Genomic DNA, 19,216 nt, shown 5'->3' with positions numbered 1-19,216 from the left:
GCCAGATGTATGTACTATGACCGTTTTCCCCAGTCCGTGGTTTGCCTATTTATTTTCTTATTTGTGTCTTCTTACGGGCATCGATATTTTATTTTCATGAAGTCCTAACTTATCATTTTCTTTTCTTTTGGGGTTAGTGCTCTTTGCATTCCCCCAACAAATCTCTCTACCTGTCTGAAGGAAGCAAAGATAGTCTCTCATATTTTCTTCTAGAAGCTTTTCAATTCTGGCTTTTGGGTATAGGGGTATACTCCATCTCAGGCTAATTTTTGTGTATGGTGTGAGGTAGGGTTGAGGTCTATCATTCACCATCCGGAAGTCTGCTTGTTTCATATGCCCTTTTCTGCAAGCAAGAGCTTGGAAAACCCAACTGTGTTCCTTCCCTCATCAATATGCCTTCACTGCTGCAGCTCACTCTCTTAGGTCTGACTTGGGAGGTAGGCGATCATGCAGCATTGCTTCCTGAACGTCCTTAGAATCAGGAGGACCAGCCTGGCATTGTCCCTCACTTGCTTCGTGAAAGCAAGAATGCTTAACTTGTCCACCTGCTTCTGCCAGAAGCCGAGAGGACCCACATCATTCCTGTGGGCTTCTTAATGTGGATTTTTCCACTTAGAAATGTATTTGGAGTGCATGATACACTCTTCTAGGCACTGGGGATAAAACAGTGATCAAAAGAAAGTCTTGGCCCTCGTGGAGATCACATTCTAGTGGGGAAAACCAACAATAAACAAGTGATGAAAACCATCATTTCAAACAGCTAAGCATGATGATGAAAATAACAAGGACCATGTGTTGGTGACTTGGGGGTGGGGAGTAGCAGCCTTGGGTGTGCTGATCAGGGGAGACCTCTTGGAAGAGGTGGCACATTAAGCTGGGCCTGAGTGGTGGGGGAGCATGGCCCAGCTGAAGGATACAGTAAGTGCAAGGGCCCTGAGGCAGAGATAAGCTCCGGGTCTTCAGGGAACAGAAGGGCAGCTGGGGGGGTGGGCTGTGTGGAGTGAATAGGGGTCAGGAGAGCTCTGAGGTGAAGCTGGGGACTCGGATTTTATTCCAAGTGAAATGGGAAGCCTGGAGGTCTAAGTAGGGCACTGACATGATGGGATCTATATTTTCAAACTTGTTTATTAGCACAGGGCCTGGTACACAGTAGATGTTAATAAATACTTGAAAACCAAAGGAAGGAAGGAGACAACAGGGACCTGGCAGGGAAGAGGTAAAGGAAGAGGAACAATGATCAGCCACCTGCTGTGAGTCCAGCACTTTCCATGCTGCTGCTGAATCATCAAAAACCCTGTGAACTCAGTGTCGGTTCCCATTTCACAGCTGGGAAAACTGAAACACGGAGAAGTTGAATAAATTGCCTATGGTCACGCAATTAGTAAGGGACCAAACCAGCGGTGACATCCACATCGTGCTGGATCTCAGGACACCAAGGTGGAGTTACGTCCCGGGTGGCAGATTAATTTGGGCCAGAACCCCAAAACTGGCATCCTCTTCCATAAACCGGGAGACCAGCTCAGCTCCCACGGCCATAGATTGTCTCCCCTGAGCTGCTGTAGCAGGAAATCTTGGGTGAAATTTGGGCATTGGGCAGAAGGTGGGTAGGCTAGGCTTTTGTCAGCCCCTGCTTTCCAAGGAGATTTCTAAGCAATGACCAAGAAGCCACATTTCAGAAACACCAGAAACCTACATGATGCGGAGAAGCAGTTTCGGGTGGTGGTTAGGTCTGGGCCTGGGTTCAGATCCTGCCTCTGTCACTTAGTGGCTTTGCAGTCCCAGGAAGTTCCTTAACGCTCTGTGCCTCAGTTTCCTCATCTGTAAAATGGGGAGAGTAGTCGTACCTATCTCTTGGCCCTTGTGGGGGTTAAATGCATGTGTGTTTGTGTCATACGGTAGGTACCAGCTGAGAGCACAGTAGGGTAAGCGGAGTGCCCCTCCCGTGGGGTGTCCCACACGAGCTGATTGCCACCCTCCCCCTGGCCCTGCAGAGCAGCTTTGCTAACGCCTCTGTCTGCCCACACCCCACTGCTGAGAAAGGACCTGGGTGGTTATGGGGCCGGTGCAGTGGGTGGGGCCGGGGGATGGGGGTGGGGCCAGGGTGGGGGGTGGGGCCTAGGGGGCGGGGCCCAGGGTTGGGGCGGCTTCTCTGCCAATAGATGTGGTTACCTGACCGAAGGTTAAGGCCCCTCGCTGAGCCAGGTATGCAGGGCCAGGGAAGGCAAAACCACCCTGATTGGAGGTCTGTGGTGTCCCCATGGTTCTCACATGTATTAACTTGTTTCCAGCCTCCTCACAGCCTCGCAAGGCTCACCTTGAAGACTTTGCTCAGTTCGTGCATTCAGAAACGTTGATTGGCGTGCCAGTGAGCGTTTGAGGCGTGAAATGCTGCCCCCTTGGAGCTTCTGTTCCCGTGGGCTGAAGTTCTGAAGTGTTTTGTGATTTGCTGCAGCTGCGTGGCTGGCAAGGAGGGGGGCAGAGCTGGGGGCGACACCGGTGTCCTTTTGTCTGTCCGGGCTGCCTGGGTCCCTCAGTGACCAGAAAACTCGTCAGTCGAATGGAGAGTCGTGCAGCCCTCAGGGAGGGTCTTGTTATATGAAGATATGCGTGAATATTCTGAAGGGGCCGCCTATTAGCACATTGGAATGGGAGAGTGATTATCTGAGCAAGAAGGAAAGGTCATAGCTCCCACCGGGGCCCTAATGCTTTGTGGGTTCGGCGAGGTGAGATCTTCCGGCCCTACAGGGTAGAGGTTACTGCTCCATATTCCATATGGAAAAGCTGAGGCTGCCTGAGGTCCAGAGTTAGAAGGTGGTTGTGTGCACAGCAGGCCCCATGTATCTGCACACCGTACCCCACTCCCGCGGGGTGAATGCTGACAGGTCTCTCACAGAAGTGAATCCCACACTCAGAATTGCTGTCCCACCTCCCACTTCCCAGGGAAGACCCAGGAATTGCCAGGGCAGGGGCTGAGGGGCCTAAGGGGCCGGTCTCGGGCGAGGCCAGAGTCAGCACTGTATTCTGAGCTGGGCCAGGCTCACAGCCAAGGACGGCAGCCTGCTGTAGAGACGAGAGGGGCATACAGCAGGTGGAGCGCTGCGGCCAGGGGGTGGCCAGGATGAGACTGATGGGAGGTCCCCCCACCCCCTTGCCTGGGCTGGCTGGCGGCTTTCCCACTGGGAAAGCCTTTACTGAAAAGGGGCCCCTCAGGGTTGTAGAATCCCACAGTCTAGGTTCAAATTCTGCCTGTCTGCCTTAACTTAGCTGTGAGCTCTCAGGCATATCCCTTCTCCTCTAGGAGACTCAGTGCCCCCAGCTCCAAAATGGGAATAATTCTTGCTTAGTGGTCTCATGAAGCTTAGCAGGCAAAATAAATGTAACTGACGTTCAGTGAGCCTGACAAAACGCTACATGCTTCCCATGCATTGACTCATTTAATTTGCAAATAGTCCTAGGAGGTTTGTACTATGATTATTCGCATTTTATAGATGAGAAAAGAGAGACACAGAGAGATTAAGTGACTTGCCCATGGTCCCAAAGCTCAGAAGTCACTGAGCTGGGCTTTGAACTCGGGCATCCACGTGGCAGCATCCTTTTATCCACGACCCTAAATTACCTCCATGTGTGTTTTATAATATCAACAAGCACATATATGTGAAGTGCCTGGAATCCGAGGCACTCTCTATGGAGGCTGTAATTACTCACTATTATGAGCCGAATCCACCCACTCTGCAGAATCAAATTTCTCTGACCAGTCTCTCCTGCCTGTCTCCTGAGGTTTTTCGGGTAGATCGTAATTCTTGGCCACACACCCCAGTGACGGGGCGAATTGTAGACAGGCAAGCAGTAATGTCCCGTTTCCAGGCTGACTCGGGCAGACCTGCAGGACCCCGAGCCGGTGTGGATTTCCCCCAGCCGCTGCCGTTCTGCTCTCCATCAGCCTCTGTTGCTGGTCAAAGCAAACACCCAAACTGGTTAAACCAACAAGTGCCCTGTTGATTCAGAGCTCATAAAACCCAGGAGCCCCAAGCCCCTTTATGATGTGCCAGAATCTGCGGGCAGGAGGGAAGCCTGGGGAAGTCTCTTGGTGAGGGCCACCTGGAAGCTTACGCTGAAGCAGAGGGTTCTAGACTTCACGCACAGGGAGAGCTGGGCCGTCAGTCAGGATAGCTTGAAAATGGTGGTCCCTGGTTTGGGTAGAGCAGTGCAGGGTGGATGGTTTGAATGGTCTGGAATCTCTAATGGTTGAAAGGCCGAATGAGAGTCAGTGGGGGCTGATGGGGGTAGGTGCGTGCGTCCGGGCTTCCTGCGAAACCTCTCATAGGCCCTGGATGGTGTCACTCCAATTAGCAGCCATCGGTGTGAGAGGTTGCATCAGAGAGAGAGAGAGAGAGGAGGAAGTGGACCCCAGGAGGGTAATTTTGGTTGCTGTTTGCCTCTCTTCAGTTCCTCTTTCAGAGGCTAATTGGATTTGTTTGCTTTACCTCTGGGCTCTCTGAGGATGCCGGGGCATCCCCTGGAGGAGGTCCCCTTGTCCTCAGGTGGTCTCTTAAGTGTCAAAGTTGGCGCTCAAACAGATGTAACAAGTCGCCTAGAAAGGTTGTCACCATTGCACTTACTAGGAGATCGGGGTGCAGGAGATCGAGGGTGTGGCCTGAGCATCTGCATCTTTATTAAGTGCCTCTTCCAACCAGGTAATCGGGCTGCAGGTGACCTGGGAGCCTTCCTTTGAGCAACTCTGGCCGTCGAGGTTGAGAAATCTGGTTTCTGGTTCGGGATCCACCAAGAACAACAGTGACAAGCTCCGTAGCACATGTAGACATGTGGGATGTGGTGCGCACAGCTTTGGTGAGATGCAGAATCTAAGACAGCCAACACCTCGCCTGCGCCTCACGTATGGAAACGGCTCGAGAAACTACAGGGTCTAGTATCCCTAACCTTGCTGGCTGAAATTTACTGAGCCAAATACACGTTTCGTGAGTTCTCCCGGGGAAGCCTCGAAATAGCCCGTGAGGTGGGTCTGTGAACCGTTGCAGCGTCCAGATGGGGAACCAGGCTTAGAGAAGCCCCATGCGAGGATCCCCGAGCTGGGACCCAGGGCTCACCCGCGCTGGGGCCGCCCCTTGAGGGTGCTGAGTGCCGAGCATCCATTCCTCTGCCTCTAAAGCGGTGTTAATAGCCTTCTCCTCGGCACTCCGGTAGGGCTGTCACCGAAGGGCTTAAAGAGACAACAAACGAGAAAATGTTCTGAAAAGGGCTAAGCAAGAAAAAGTGGCATTTTGAAAGTTGACAGTGCTAAAGAGTCATTTCTTGAACGGTTACCGTGTGCCGGGCACTGGCTGAGAGCTTTTGTCTTATATTAGATGTTTTTCTTATTGTGATAAAATACACGTAACAAAATGGGGCATTTGACCCGCGTTAAGGTGTACCATTGCATGGCATGGAGGACGCTCGTGACACTCTGCCACCACCACCACCATCTAGTTCCAGAGCGTGTCCATCGCCCCCCAAAAGAAACCCCATACTCCTTGGCCCTTACTCCCCAGACCCTGGCAACCACCTGTCTGTTTTCTGTCTCAATGGATTCACCCATTCTGAACAGTTTGTATCCAAGGGATCCCAGAAGAGTTGTCCCTTTGTGTCTGGCTCCTTGCATTCCGCATCACATGTTCAAGGTTCATCCATGGTGTAGCCTGGATCATGCTTCGTCCCTTCTCATGGCTGAATCGTATTTCTCTATGGGTCCGTCCATCCATGCATCGATGGATATCTAGGTTATCAATATTTGCTATTTCACCAAGTGTGTACTGCCCGTGCCCGTGTTTACACGCGGTATGTTCTCTCATGGTGCTCATACCAGACCCATGAGGGCAGGAACGGGTAGTGTTTTCCCAAGGAGGCATCTGTGATCCAGAGAGGTGAAGTGACTTGCTCAGGGTCACACAGCAGGGAGGGGGCAGATACAGAGCCCAAGCCGCAGTAAACTGGGAATTCTCCTTTGGCTCCCGGGTCCTGCATTATCCTGCAATTGGTGGTATGGCAGATCATACCTGGGGGGGGCCCATTGGAATCCTTAGGGGTTATTATTATTATTTTTTTAAGATTTTATTTATTTATTTGAGACAGAGAGAATGAGAGACAGAGAGCATGAGAGGGAGGAGGGTCAGAGGGAGAAGCAGACTCCCTGCCGAGCAGGGAGCCCGATGTGGGACTCGATCCTGGGACTCCAGGATCATGACCTGAGCCGAAGGCAGTCGCTTAACCAACTGAGCCACCCAGGCGCCCAGGGGTTATTTTTTATTTTATTTTTTAATCTCTGCTGGGATCCTCCCCTCAGAGGATTGAAGTCGGAAGCTCTGGAACTGTGGTTCTCAACCAGGGACGATTTTGGCCCCCTCCTCCCCAGGGACCATGCAGCTTTATGACTAGAGGCAATTCTGGTTGTCCACAGGGGAGGGGTGGGTGGAGGCCGGGGATGCTGCTGAACATCCTACCGAGCACAGGATGGCCCCGCATCAAAGGCTGTTCCAGCCCCATGTCAGTCACACCCAGGCTGAGAACCCCTGCTCTAGGATTAGGGCCTGAGTGTCAGTATTCTCTAAACTTCCTGGCTCCTTCTGATGTGCCCTCAGGGCCAAGAGTGCCTCTCAGACTTGCTAGTGCATAACAACCGTGTGGATTCCTTGTTCCGCTGCAGACTTGGGTTCAGTGGGTCTGGGGTGGGGCCCGAGGCTCTGCATTTCTGACAAGCTCTCGGTGATGCTGATGCTCCCAGCCCTCACCTCATGTTCGGGACTGGAGAACAGACAAAAGTACAGGGAGCTGGGCTGGACTCTCATTCTCTCTCTTTAAACTGTTGCTTAAACCGAGGGAGGAAAAGGTGGTTGCTTAAAACTGCGAGGCTTTGCAGGGAGACACAGTGAAGCTGCTCCAGGAAGGAGCCCGTTGTGTTCACAGCAATGCACGGTGATTCACAGAGCAGCCGTCCGGGCCAGCCTCCCACCCAGTGCTGAGAGTCACGGCCACGGCTGGCTCACCCAGCAGTGATGACTCAGGCTTTCCACCTGCAAAATGGGAGGGATGGCTCCAGCTGCCTCCCCACCCATTCCTGGAGCCAGAAGCCCCCAGCTGCCCCCCAGACTCATCAAAGGCAGATCTTAAAAGTCAGGACCTGCTTTTCCAGGCAATGCAACTGCTGTTTTCACTGCTAGTAAATCTCCATTTGTGACAGCTCAATTAGGAAGTCATACAAAACTCTTATATTGAAAGAAGGGATTAATAACCCGGCCCATGTGGGAGAAATTAGCAGCTTTTGCAGAGAGGCCTTTTTACTATGTACTCTTAACTGGCAGCCCTTTGGAACAACACTGGCTGGCTGGTCCCTGGGCTGAGCTGGGCATGGGGCGAAACCGGCAGGGGATTGTTGTGAGTCATTGGGTTGCACTTTCAAGGTGAGGTGTCTGGGAGCCTCTAGCCGGTCCATGGTGGACTCCTGAAGTGTTGCTAAGGGCATGGTTGCTCCTGAAGGAGCCGGTTTTAGGAGAGATGGAGGGGGTTGCTCGGCCACCTGGAGGTGCCGGCCGGCCGGGAGGGAAGGGTTAGGTTTGGGCCTCAGGCCTCACGCAGCCGCTGCCTGCCATAGCTCCCGGATGGGGAGGGCCTCGGGCCCCTGGCACGGAAAGGGCTGGCCCTCGGCCCAGTTCTTGGGCTTGGGAGGGACGCCAGGAGCTGGGGCTGACTCACGAGGGGAGGACCAGCCTCTGCGGCCCACGCTGCTAAGGCGAGGCCTGAGCAGATGGGTCCCTCTCGCTGGCGAGGACGTGTTCCTCACCCTGCCTAGGAAAGGTGGCTGGAGAGGGTCTTCACTCTTTCCTGCAGCCTGCCCTCCCGAAAAATCGGTGGCTGGCTGGAGTGACCAAGGGATGGGGCTCTGGAACTGGACAAACCAGCTTCTGAGGATTCAAATCTAAGTCCCACCACACACCCTTGGCCAAGGGGTGACCTGACTTCTCTTAGCTTGAGTTTTCTCCCTAGGCAAATGTGAATAATTTTAATACTTCCTTCCTCCAAAAGTTGCTATGAGCATTTAAGTAGATCATCGTGCCTCAGCGCTTAGCATAGGCCTGTCCTGTTTCTCCATCTTCATTCATCATAGACACAGGGGAGGATATAGGTATATGTAGAGAGATTGATAGGTGTGTATATGTATGTATTAAGATATATTGAGGTATATCCATATCTATCTCCGTCCATCAATCCTTGCATCAGTCCATCCATCCTGAGTACCCCCTACTAGATCTGAGGCACTGTTCCTGGCCCTGGGCTTATAGCAGTACACAAAGCTCCTTCGTGGGGCTCACTTTCTAGTGGGGAGAGATTTGAAAGACAGGTGAACTAATAATGCAAGATAAAGGGGAGAGAAGGAGAGAGAGACACAGACAGGGCAGGGACTGCTGTTTTAAACCTCAAGGTGGGAGGATGGAGGGATAGGGGTAAGGAAGCCTCTCAGAGAAGGGGGTGTCAGAGGAGAAACCTACAAGAAGTGAGGAGGGGAGCCACACAGGTAATCAGGAAGAACTTTCCAGAGAGGGGGACTAGAAAGTGCAAGTGCTCAAAGATAGGAGTATGCTGGGTGTGTTTGAGAGACATTGAGAACATTCTAGAAGATTGGCTGGAACACAGTGAGTCGAGGCAGTGGGGTGGGGGTGGGGGTGTCCTAGAAATTGAGGTCAGAGGGGTGATGGGACAACATCATGCTGTTTCGAATACCCAGTTTAAGATTGCCGGTGAATTCCCAAGCGAGTACGTCTAAACCCTGCAGGAGCTGGGTCCTAGCGTTTAGCAGGTATGATCCCTCACGTGCTTGTTGAGATCAGTGCACGAGGAGAGAGTACTCTCTGGCAAAGGGACTCTTATGCAAAAGGTGATTTGCCCTTTTATAAAATAAAGATCAAATCTCATTCGCCTTGCCTCCCTATAAAGAGAACAGGCATCTATCCCTTGATTCACGAGAACAAACCGCGCTGTTAGAAGCAAAGTAGCCCAAGTGACTTAGGGCACTTTTGCAGGAACGTGGCATTTCCAGAGTCCGCAGTTGCCGGGGCCAATGGCTCCATGTTTGCCATGACAACAGGTGACAAGGGGGGGTGGGGCAGAGCGTGTCTGGTCGCCGTGAAAGCAGAAAGCCCCTTTTGAACGGACTTCTCCTGCCGTCCCAGTGACTTCTCTTTCTCTGGCCCTCAGCCCAGCGATCTGCCCACGAGCTGCCCATGGTGGAGAGACAAGACATCGACAGCTGCCTGGTGTATGGGGGCCAGCAGATGATCCTCACTGGACAGAACTTCACGGCCGAGTCCAAAGTCGTGTTTACTGAGAAGACCACAGGTCAGGGGGCTTTTTGAGCTCTTTCATTGTCCGCCGGAACCATACCAAAGCACCACCTTTTTCCTTGCAAACGGCACTGATTGGGGGGATCAGTTCTGTTCGGTAGGGCTTTCTAGTCTGCTCTTTTTACTCACGACGAGAAGCTTCCCAGACCTCCAGCAACTGATGTCGCTACAGTTCATGGTGGGTGAATGTACCACGATGTGTCTTAGCTGGTCCTGGGTTGTTTCGTTGGATGATGAGGTTGACCCCCCACCTCAAACTCTTTATTTTTTTTAAACTATTTTTTTTTTTACATAGGCAAAACTTGGCAACTTTTTACTGTTATCAAAGGGAGGCCGTTCAACACGGCAAGTAAGTTTGCTCTGGCCCTGGGTCTCCTGGGTGCAGAGGCCAGGTTCTCCACTTGCTTGTTCTGTGATCTTAGGCACATTACCTCCCCTTCTGTGTCTTCATTTCCTTATGTACGGAATGATAATAACAAAGATCCTTGCCCCACAGTGTTGACAGGAAGGCCAACTAGGTTAATGCATGTTGAGTAATTATAAGAGCGCCGGGTTTCTCATAGGTCAATAAACATAAGCTACTTATAATTTTATGACAAATAGTGCTGCAATGAATCTTCTAATACTTTTAGGATTAATTAACTAATCTTGTATACATGAGTGTCTGTCGTCGTGTGCTCAGTGTTTATTCCTAAAGTGGGATTTTGGATAGTCATTTCGAGAGCTTTAATTACCTTCCGGAAATCTACAAATTGAAACGTTCATCAGTACCATGTCAGGAATGGTTTCACCCCATCCCAGAAGTGCCATTTTTTAAAAAATTAAAAAATACTTGCTGAATTGGTACTTCTCTTTACTACACACTCCTTTGCTATGAGCAGTTTAATGTTTCTGTTTATTGGCCATGTGTATTCTTTCTTCCATACACTGTCTGTTAATAACTTTTGCCAGTGAGGACATGGTAAAAAGAAAATGATCTAAAGTAAGTTAAATTTCAAGTTACGTAATTATTTGGTAGTTATGGATGCTAGACCAATTTTTTTCTCTAATAGACCTGATTTCAGTAAGTTAATTCTAAGAGGATATTCATATTTGTTTGTTTACTGTCCTTAGGATGATATGGAGACTATAATAGGCAGGTTGTCCAGTTGTGAGGATTGTGCACTGCACAAGGGCACCTCCTCTAGGGACTACCTTTCAAATGGGGTACATCATCAATTTGTGTATTAATAAGACAGCTGCTGGCAGGAGGAAGCAGGGTGTCTTGGGGAAGAGGTGTTTCTTCTCAATTCACACAATGCCTCCTCTTGGGGTGGGCTGGCTCTGTGACCAGGCATGACATTAAGGAAGGCTGTGGCAGTGGGGCGCTGGAGATGGATGGGTGGGTTTGGGAGTGGTTTAAAGGGTATGTGATCAGTCACTGTGGGTTTGAGGGACAGTGGTGGTGTAGTGAGGGGTTAGGGATGTAGACATTTACATGGATGCATTGCATTCTATCATATGTTTGTCTAGTATTTTAGTTAGCATTACCCTTTTAGTATTTTACGTCTTTGGCAGCTCCCATCTCTGTGCTATTATAAGTAACTCCGTGATCAACATTCTCTACATCCCTTTTGTCAGCTAGATAAGAGCTCATGCTCTTCAGCCAAAACCCAGCTCCACTGTTTTCTAGCTGTGTGACCATGGGCAGGTTACTTAACCTCTCTGGGCAATAGTTTTCTTGTCTGTATGATGAGGATGATGACAGTCCTACCTCATTGGGTGGTCATAGGTTTAAGAATTTCTACATGTTAAGTACTTATAAACTGCTTGGCATATAGTGCTCAATATACATTAACTAATGCTATTTGGTATTCTTTCCTAGGGTTAAGGCCTACCTATGGTGTTCTGGCTTCATGGAGGCATGCACAATTTTAAGCATCTTGTGGGGAGGCTTACTTTTCAGATGGTGGAACAGTGTAAAATACTCTCTACTGCAGGAATTTTCTAGGCTTTTGTAAATCAGAGAGCAAACCGATGTGGCTGGCACATTGTGATAAGCAGGCCGAGGTCAGGACAGAGAGGTTTCCCTGTGCCAGGTAGAGGAAAACTCAGAGTCTGTTTCAACTTGAAAAAGTTGTGTAGTAATAAGGAAGAAGGAGTAATTAAGGAATTAATTAATAATTAAGGGATTACTGAGGAATCATAATAGCGGCTGTCTGTGCTCTTTGATGGTCACTGTCCATGGGGACTGTCTCCTCTAAGCCAGGGCCCATGGGAGGCAGCCAGCTGAGCATGGAGAAGTGAGGGGGCTCACCGACAGGTAACACCCAGTACTGTCCTCATGTCCAACCTCCCTGGACCTCAGTTTCCCTCTCTGTGAAATGAGGTACTAATGCCCTCCACCCCCGCCCCCCGAGTTAAATGGAGTGCACACATAGGCGGTGTGTACTTAGGGCCCAGGGACTGCTCACTGAATGTATGATATTGTCTTTTTTTTTTTTTTTAAGATTTTATTTATTCATTTGACAGAGAGAGACACAGCGAGAGAGGGAACACAAGCAGGGGGAGTGGGAGAGGGAGAAGCAGGCTTCTCGAAGAGCAGGGATCCCAATGTGGGGCTCGAACCCAGGACCCTGGGATCATGACCTGAGCCGAAGGCAGACACTTGACGACTGAGCCACCCAGGTGGCCCCGCTATTATCTCTATGGTCAGAATTCTCATTGCTCAGGCCGTCGGCCTCATTGACTTGACGGTTGCAAGCACGGCTCTGAGCTCAGAAGGCCTGGGTGCGAATCCATGATGTGCATGTAGTAGCTTCAGCATCCTGGATAATTTACGTCACCTCTCTGAACCAGTGTTTCCTCTTTTGTAAAATACAGGGGATTTGCTCCTCTTGAGAGAAGAGGCGATAACACGAGTTGGGGGTGTAGATGAGTCTTTTTGCCTAGATCCTAGCACATTGTAGATGCTCATGAAACATTAGTTTTTACTGTTATCATTATTTTTAGGCTGTGGAAGAACAAAGATGAGTAAAATTTTATCTCATGGAACCAGGGAGACACTGAAAAACAATAAGTAATAATAATGAACTATGTGCCAGGCCTTGTTCTAAGCACTTGATATGTATTAACTAATCTGATTCCTCATGACAATTCTACCAGAGAGTTTCTCTTCTCCTAACTTTCCTAATGAGAGACCGAGCACACAGAGGTTAAGTAACTTAGTGAAGATCACACAGCTGGTCGATGGCGGTGCTGGGTTCGACCCCAGGCAGCCTGGCTCAAGAGTCTGTACCCTTGACCGTGAGCTCTTCTGTTCTGAGGAAGCTCAGAACCAGGTTAATTTGCCTGAAGACCCTTCAGCTGCTTTGAGCCACTGATGTGAACCATTTTGTGGTGAAATAGACCCTTGGATTTTGTGGTGGGGTCACCGGGTTCGAGAGGACCCGTTCAGAGCCCTTTCGTGCCTAGCTTAAGGAATCCTGGGCAAACGGGGCTTCTGGATTGATGCCAGTAGAAAAGCAGGGATCTCAGAGATGCACCTCACCCCCAGAGAAGTGGTGGGCTTCCCTCATGGGTTGTCTGGCTCCTCGGGGCCCCGACAGACAGGGGGTTCGTCCTGCATTTGCAGGGAGCTGGTCCTGCTCTTTTGACCCCAAGCACTCGCCTCCCCGCCCGGGACTGCCTTTTGCAGGGGGAATCCCTGTTGCTCAACTTCGTTTTTCCAAAACGCATCCCCGTTCCCATCTCCATGGATAGCTGGGCTGGCAAGGGCAGCGGGGCGGGGTGGAGTGGAACGGGCTGAAGTTTTCCAAGGAAGGGGAACCCCAGCTGTTTCTCACATTAAGGCAAGGTGACAGCCTCCTGGGCTAATCTTAGCCCCCACGTTGGGTCATCGGCACCACCAGCTCCAACGTTCTTTTTATAGCTGTCGGCTGAAATGGGATTGGCAGCTTCCACTCCAGCAGGATGACAAATTGGAGAGCGGTGGAAAAACAGTAGGAGAGGGGCAGCATGGTGTTTCTTAAGTTAGAAAAGCTTGGTGTTTTGGAAAATGGCGTCTTATTTATAGCAGCAGTAATAATAATGACTATTATATTATTTTTATTACTATTTTTAATTATTTTCATGACTTCCAGGAGCCTGTATGATCTGGCCCTTGCCCATCCCTCTGAATTCAGCATTTTGGACTGTCCCCTTGCCCACTTGGCTGTAGGTACACCTGTCTTCACTCTGTCCTCAAGCACCGCATGCTGGTTTCTGCCTCAGGACCTTTGCTTTTGCTGTCCCGCCTTAGGATGTCCTTCCACCATTTTTTTTTTTTTTTAAAGATTTTATTTATTTATTTGAGAGAGAATGAGATAGAGAGAGAGAGAGAGCATAAGAGGGGGGGAGGATCAGAGGGAGAAGCAGACCCCCTGCCGAGCAAGGAGCCCGATGCGGGACTCGATCCAGGGACTCCAGGATCATGACCTGAGCCTAAGGCAGTCGCTCAACCAACTGAGCCACCCAGGTGCCCGGTTTATTCATTTCTTATCTGGTCTCCCACACTAGACTCTTAGTTCCTTGAGGGTGGGGACTCGGTGTTTGCTGCTGTATCCGCAGCATCTACAACAATCCCTGGCACCTAGTAGGTGTTTACTCATACTGTTGAATGGGTGTCTTCTCCTTTAATCGTCACATCGGCCCCAAGAGGCGGGTGACATGGTCCCCATTTACAGTCGAGGTAACTGAGGCACGTACAGGTCAAGCCACAGGCCCCAGGTCAGCCCGTAGCTGATGACAGAGCTGGAAAGCCAAGCGGTGTTTATCATCAACACCCCCTGCCCCCCAAGGAAGCTCTCTAGTCACATCCACGAGGACACAGAGAAACTGAACAGGATGATCAGGGTCTTTCTTATTTACCATCCTCAGTAATTGCCTAAAAGCCTTCATATATTCTCTGAAATTTTAAAAATGTGTAACCTTCCAGGCAAAGTTCAGGCGGAGAAGTCTAGGCTGTTCCTGACTTCAGCTGGTAACCCTGGCCCCCGGCCACCCAGGCCTCAGGCGGAGTTGGGGGTCCCAGCAAAACATTGCAAAACAGGAAAAAATCTAAGGACACAAAAATAAAAGTGATGTGGCAGCGGAAACAGGGTTGCCATGGCTCTGAGCGACTCGCCGCTTCTGGGTGGGATCCAATGTTTTGGAAGGTTCCTCCACATGACACAGGGTTTTGGAATTTTTCAGCTGGTAAATCTTTCTTAATTCAGGCCCCCGGCCCCAGCCAAGTAGCTCCCTGGCTCTCGGTGTCCTGCGGGGGTGTAGGTTGGAAACCTGCCTGCCTCGGATTACTCAGCTTTGAAACTTAAATTGTTGGAAGAGAATTTGTGTTTTGTTTTGCTGGACGATTTTCTTGGAACAGTCTGATGGCAGAGGCTCCCATCACCTGTTGAGAGGGCAAATTGATTTTTTAGAAAGGAGGCGTGGGTGGTGGAATTCCCTCTTTCCCACTGAATCATCATATCCTAATATGAGTCATTTTATTACTTGGAGGTTCCCAAAGGTTGTATTTTGAGCTTTGTTTAATAAATATAAATGCACATGCTTAAAATAATTTTTTTTTTTTTTGCTAAATTAAGTATCTTTCCATGAATTCGTATCCTAGAAACCTTGGAACCACCTGAAAGAAGGCATCTGCTCCTGCCACCTGTTTTTCCTCCGCGGGTTTGGTTTTGCCCTGTGTGGTGCGTTCTCAAACAATAGACTTGGTGTGGGAGTCTCTCTAGATTGGGCTTCCCTCTGGGAAGGGTCAGACTTCCAGGCTGGGCTGGGGCGTGACTAAGGCCCTGCAGACCTTTGCCCTCGGTGACTCACATCCACAGCGTCCTCGGCCCTCTGGGCTGAAGCCCACCGCTTACACACAGCTGACGGGGACGCAGAGCTCGCCTCCAAAGCCAGAGGCCAGGTCGTTGCCCTGAAGGCCCGCTGGAGATAGAGAAAATGGTCTCATTTTCTGTCCCTTGCTTGTAAGGGCAGCCTTTTGGGTGAAAGAATCCTACAGTTCATTGTGTTTGGAAGCTTTTGAAAGAGGACACAGAGGGATGAGTTTTCTAGTTGACTTGGGTTCAGGCGTTTCCACCATCAGACATTGTTCTTGGTGCCAACAGACCTTTGTGTGAATTGCAATTAGCAGGTTGAAGTCCCCCACCCCCACCGCCGCACGCACCCGCAAGAAGATCATAATGTCTTTTATTGATGAACACCCTTTTGTATTCTTTCTACATTTTTGGTGTCATGCTCTTTTTAAAAAATAAAAATTGTATATATTTAAGGTATAAGCAGGCTGGATTTTGGATCATCTAGCAGACTTGGCTTGAAGTCTGGATAGACCCCATATATATTATGTGCTTTGGGACTCAGTTTCCCCATCTCTAAAGTGGGGTTCCTGGTATTTCAGCAATGAAAAGAGATCAAGGATCTGAAAGTGTCAGGCACACAGTAGGTGCTCAGAAGATGTCAGCTGACCTTCCATGTGCCCCCCGGGAGCTCAGTTTACTGAACACAGAACCAAGAAGACAGGGCCATGTTGGTTTCTTGGCTGAGAGAAGAGTCCTTCTGGGCACAGGTTAGTTTCTCTTCTTATCCCCCAAGCCATCCCACACCCGCTGTCATGGCCTCACCAAGGAGCTGGAGGGAGCTTGACTGATGGCAGCCACTCCCTGCCCCCCATCTTACAGGTGGGGAAGCTGACTCACATGGTGAGGTTGACAGACTTCCTCGAGGTGGTAGAGTTTGTCGGTGGAGGGCTGGGTCCCAAACCCCTACTTCCTGGTTCCCAGGGTGATGGGCTGGATGCAACGGTTTGGGGGGTATCCGTAGGTGACTGCTCATCACTAAGAAGAGTTGCCTCTGCAGGGGGGTGAAAGATGGGCAGAAGTCCAGCCTCTGTGGAAAACAACCCAGTGATGCTCCTTTAGCCTCTCTCTGCTCGCTCAACCCCAGGGCTTCCATAGTGCTCCCCGGGTATTTACTGAACACTTACTAGGTGCAGGTACTACACCAGGCGTTGGGGACCCATTACAGCGGAGGTCCCTGCTCTCAGCAGGTGGACAGTCTCGAGCTTGTACACGAGCAGGCCATTCCGAGACAGAGAAAGTGCTCTGAAGAGAGTGAAACCAGGTCAGAGGAGCTAGACAAAGGGCTTTGGACGTAGGGGGAAAAATATAGGAGGCTCAGTGAAATTCAGATCTCAGACAACACATGTCGGTAGTATGAGTATGTCCCATGCAATGGCACAGGATTTGGGGCATACTTGTAGTAAAAAAGGAGGTCACTGATTTCTGAAAATCAAATTTAACTAGATGTCCTGTATTTTTATTTGTTAAATCTGGCAACCCTGGAGAGTGGGATCAGGGAGGGCTTCCCTGAGGAGGTGGCTTTGAACAGAGGCCTAAAGGCAGAAAAGAGGGAGTTGCACAGACTGTCGGAAGAGGGTCTCAGGCAGAAATAACCGCCCAGTCCCAGCATGGGGATGAGCCTGGGGTGTTTGAGGAAATGAAAGCAGGCCCAGGCCGCCAGGGCAGCGTGAGAGCAGGGGGGGGATGGCACCAACCAAGGCTGGAGAGGTCCCTGGGTTGGGGCGGGGGTGCGAGGGGCTCAGGTCAAGCCCGGGTTTGTAGGCACAGAGAAGAGCTTGGATTTTGTTACAAAAGCAACTAGGAGCTCTTGTCCTAAGCAGGGGAGTGACACGATCTAATTTATATCGTTAAGATTGTTCTGGCAATCTGGATGAAGAATGGACTCAGGGGTGGGGGGGACAGGTGGAAGGTGCTGTGAGCCCCCACTGCAGTTGCCCAGGTTGGGGACGGAGGTGAGGGGGCTGAGCCCACAGAGGAGGTGGTGGGGCATCGGGAGAGAAGTGGGGTGTTGGGAATCAAGGCATTTCCTCTCCACCGCCCAGCAAGTACATTTGGGCAGTTGTACCATTGCAGTGGGTGAAATCCTCAGCTCTGGGACCCTCCTGCCCGCCCCCCCATCTGCTCAGCTCATTAAGCCCCCACACCCAGGGAGTATGCATTTTTCTGCTAGTTAGCAGTTGTAAAGGGCAGACTGGAAGGACTTCAGCCATCTTCATTTAGCTAATTTTAAAAGCAGGGCCAGGACTGGGAAGCATCACCCATGATTTCCTAACACAAACTGACACTTTGATTTCCTCCCCGTTTGCCTGGAGCCCAGGGGCGTGCTCATGACCCACGTGAGGACGGATTCGCTCTCCTCCTTCTGAAAGCTCCCTTATTTCTCCTTCAAGTGCTGACAGAAGCCCGTGGCTCATCCAGGCTGACTGCTAAGACCCCCGCCCAGACCCAATGCCAGCCCTCCTGCTTCCTAACGCTTAGGCTTCAAGAGCTGTCTGCAAAGTGGACAATAAAGCAACAGCAGGGTAGGGGCCATGGGGCCAAGCCACCACCAAGGCTAGAATGTTCGTTGAACCATGCACACCCCCCGCCCCGTGTTTTTTTGTTCTTGCAAAGTCTTGCTAAGTCTTCTCTAGACCCAGCCCCTTTGCCCAAAGAACCTGGCTCTTTTCTCTTTCCCTCTGAGTAAGACTTGGAAGGGCCCTTTCCATGCTGGCTGCCAGTCCCTTTTAATTTAGGATGGGGGAAGTTTGCCCAAACATCTGCTCAAGGGACTGAAGTCCTTCATTTCATCTCAGCCCAGAGCAGTAGAAGCAGACTTGGTCATCTTGGGCCTCTTCTGTTCTGGGCAGGTTTTCCCAGAGTCCCGGACCTGGGGCCTGGGTTGGGAGGTGGGTTGTAGACAACTCGGCTCGGTTGCTTGCATTGCACGTGAGTCAGTGTCTGCACCATTATTCCAGGTGCCTTCCCCATCACTCAGTTTCCAAAAAGGATTCCTCCCAAAGGGTTCGGCAATCTCTCCTTGTGGGGTCTTTTTGCTGGCGAGGCCAATGGTCTGGCTGTGGGCCAAGCCCTGGGAAATCCTGAGGTCACTTTGTTCATTTAGTCCACTGGTGTTTACTGAGTGCTTGTTACGCGTCAGACAAGGTAGTGCTGGGATGAAGCAGAGAATAAGACAGATGTGTGGTGCTGCCTTCCAGAAGCCCACGGCCTAGCAGGGGAAGGAGACAGAAAGCCAACAGGCTGAGAAAATGAAGTCAGAGGATGGAAGGGGATGGGGGACAGGCCAAGGAGGACCTCCCCGAATTGGGCCGGAAGGCTGGGAAGGTGCTGGTCTGAGTAAGGTCTGCAGAAGAGCAAGTGTGGTTGTTGGGGGGAGATCGAGAAGGCCAGTGTGGCTGGAGGGAAACTGAGGAAGTTCCCGTCCCAGGGGAGGTGAAGAAGCTTGGGTCCTCACTTGGGAGCTCTGGTGGGCCTGTCCAGAGCAGGACGGCTTGTGTGGCTCGTACTGTGGTCCCAGCAACATGCACAGGGCCTGCTGTGCAGTAGGAGCTTGGTCAGTGTTGCTGGTCCATGCCTGGCTTCCATCTGAGACCGTGGCCCCAGAGGGCCCCCAGGAGACAAGCAGATCAACAGGCAGTCGCAATATACTTTTTCCTCAAGAGAAAAGCTTTATCTTAAAAAACACGAAAAAATGCATGCAATGTGGAACTCCTGGGTGGTGCAATCAGTTAAGTGTCCAACTCTTCGTTTCAGCTCAGGTTGTGATCTCAGGGCCGTGAGATCGAGCCCCGAGTTGGGCTCTGCATTCAGCCCAGAGTCTGCTTGAGACTCTCTCTCTTTCTCCCTCTGCCCCTACACCCTGCACTCTCTCTCTCTAAAATAAGAAAAATAAATCTTTGAAAAAATGCATGCAGTGTACTTCTACCCAGTTTCTTGGATGGCGTT

The 19,216-nt window shown here is 50.7% G+C and overlaps 1 protein-coding gene across 8 annotated transcripts in view; it reads left to right on the top strand.

Annotated features, from left to right (window-relative positions):
- The window catches only part of NFATC2 (nuclear factor of activated T cells 2), a 158,157-nt gene that overhangs the window by 87,282 nt on the left and 51,659 nt on the right, over nucleotides 1-19,216 (top strand). For 7 of the 8 annotated variants that reach the window (XM_064573361.1, XM_064573363.1, XM_064573360.1 and 4 more), the window contains exon 6: nucleotides 9,244-9,384. The exons of the other annotated variant lie outside the window; for it this stretch is intronic. In XM_064573361.1, coding sequence (XP_064429431.1) covers nucleotides 9,244-9,384 — 141 coding nt within the window. The remainder of the gene's footprint in view (nucleotides 1-9,243; nucleotides 9,385-19,216) is intronic. 8 annotated transcript variants of the gene reach the window in all.

Source organism: Mirounga angustirostris, unplaced genomic scaffold, assembly GCF_029215605.1.
Source record: "Mirounga angustirostris isolate CCGP_5_RB_7025 unplaced genomic scaffold, mMirAng1.0.hap1 SCAF_10, whole genome shotgun sequence".
Classification (NCBI taxonomy): Eukaryota; Metazoa; Chordata; class Mammalia; order Carnivora; family Phocidae; genus Mirounga; species Mirounga angustirostris.
Note: the sequence above shows the minus strand (reverse complement) of the source record. Positions and strands in the feature narration are given on the sequence as shown.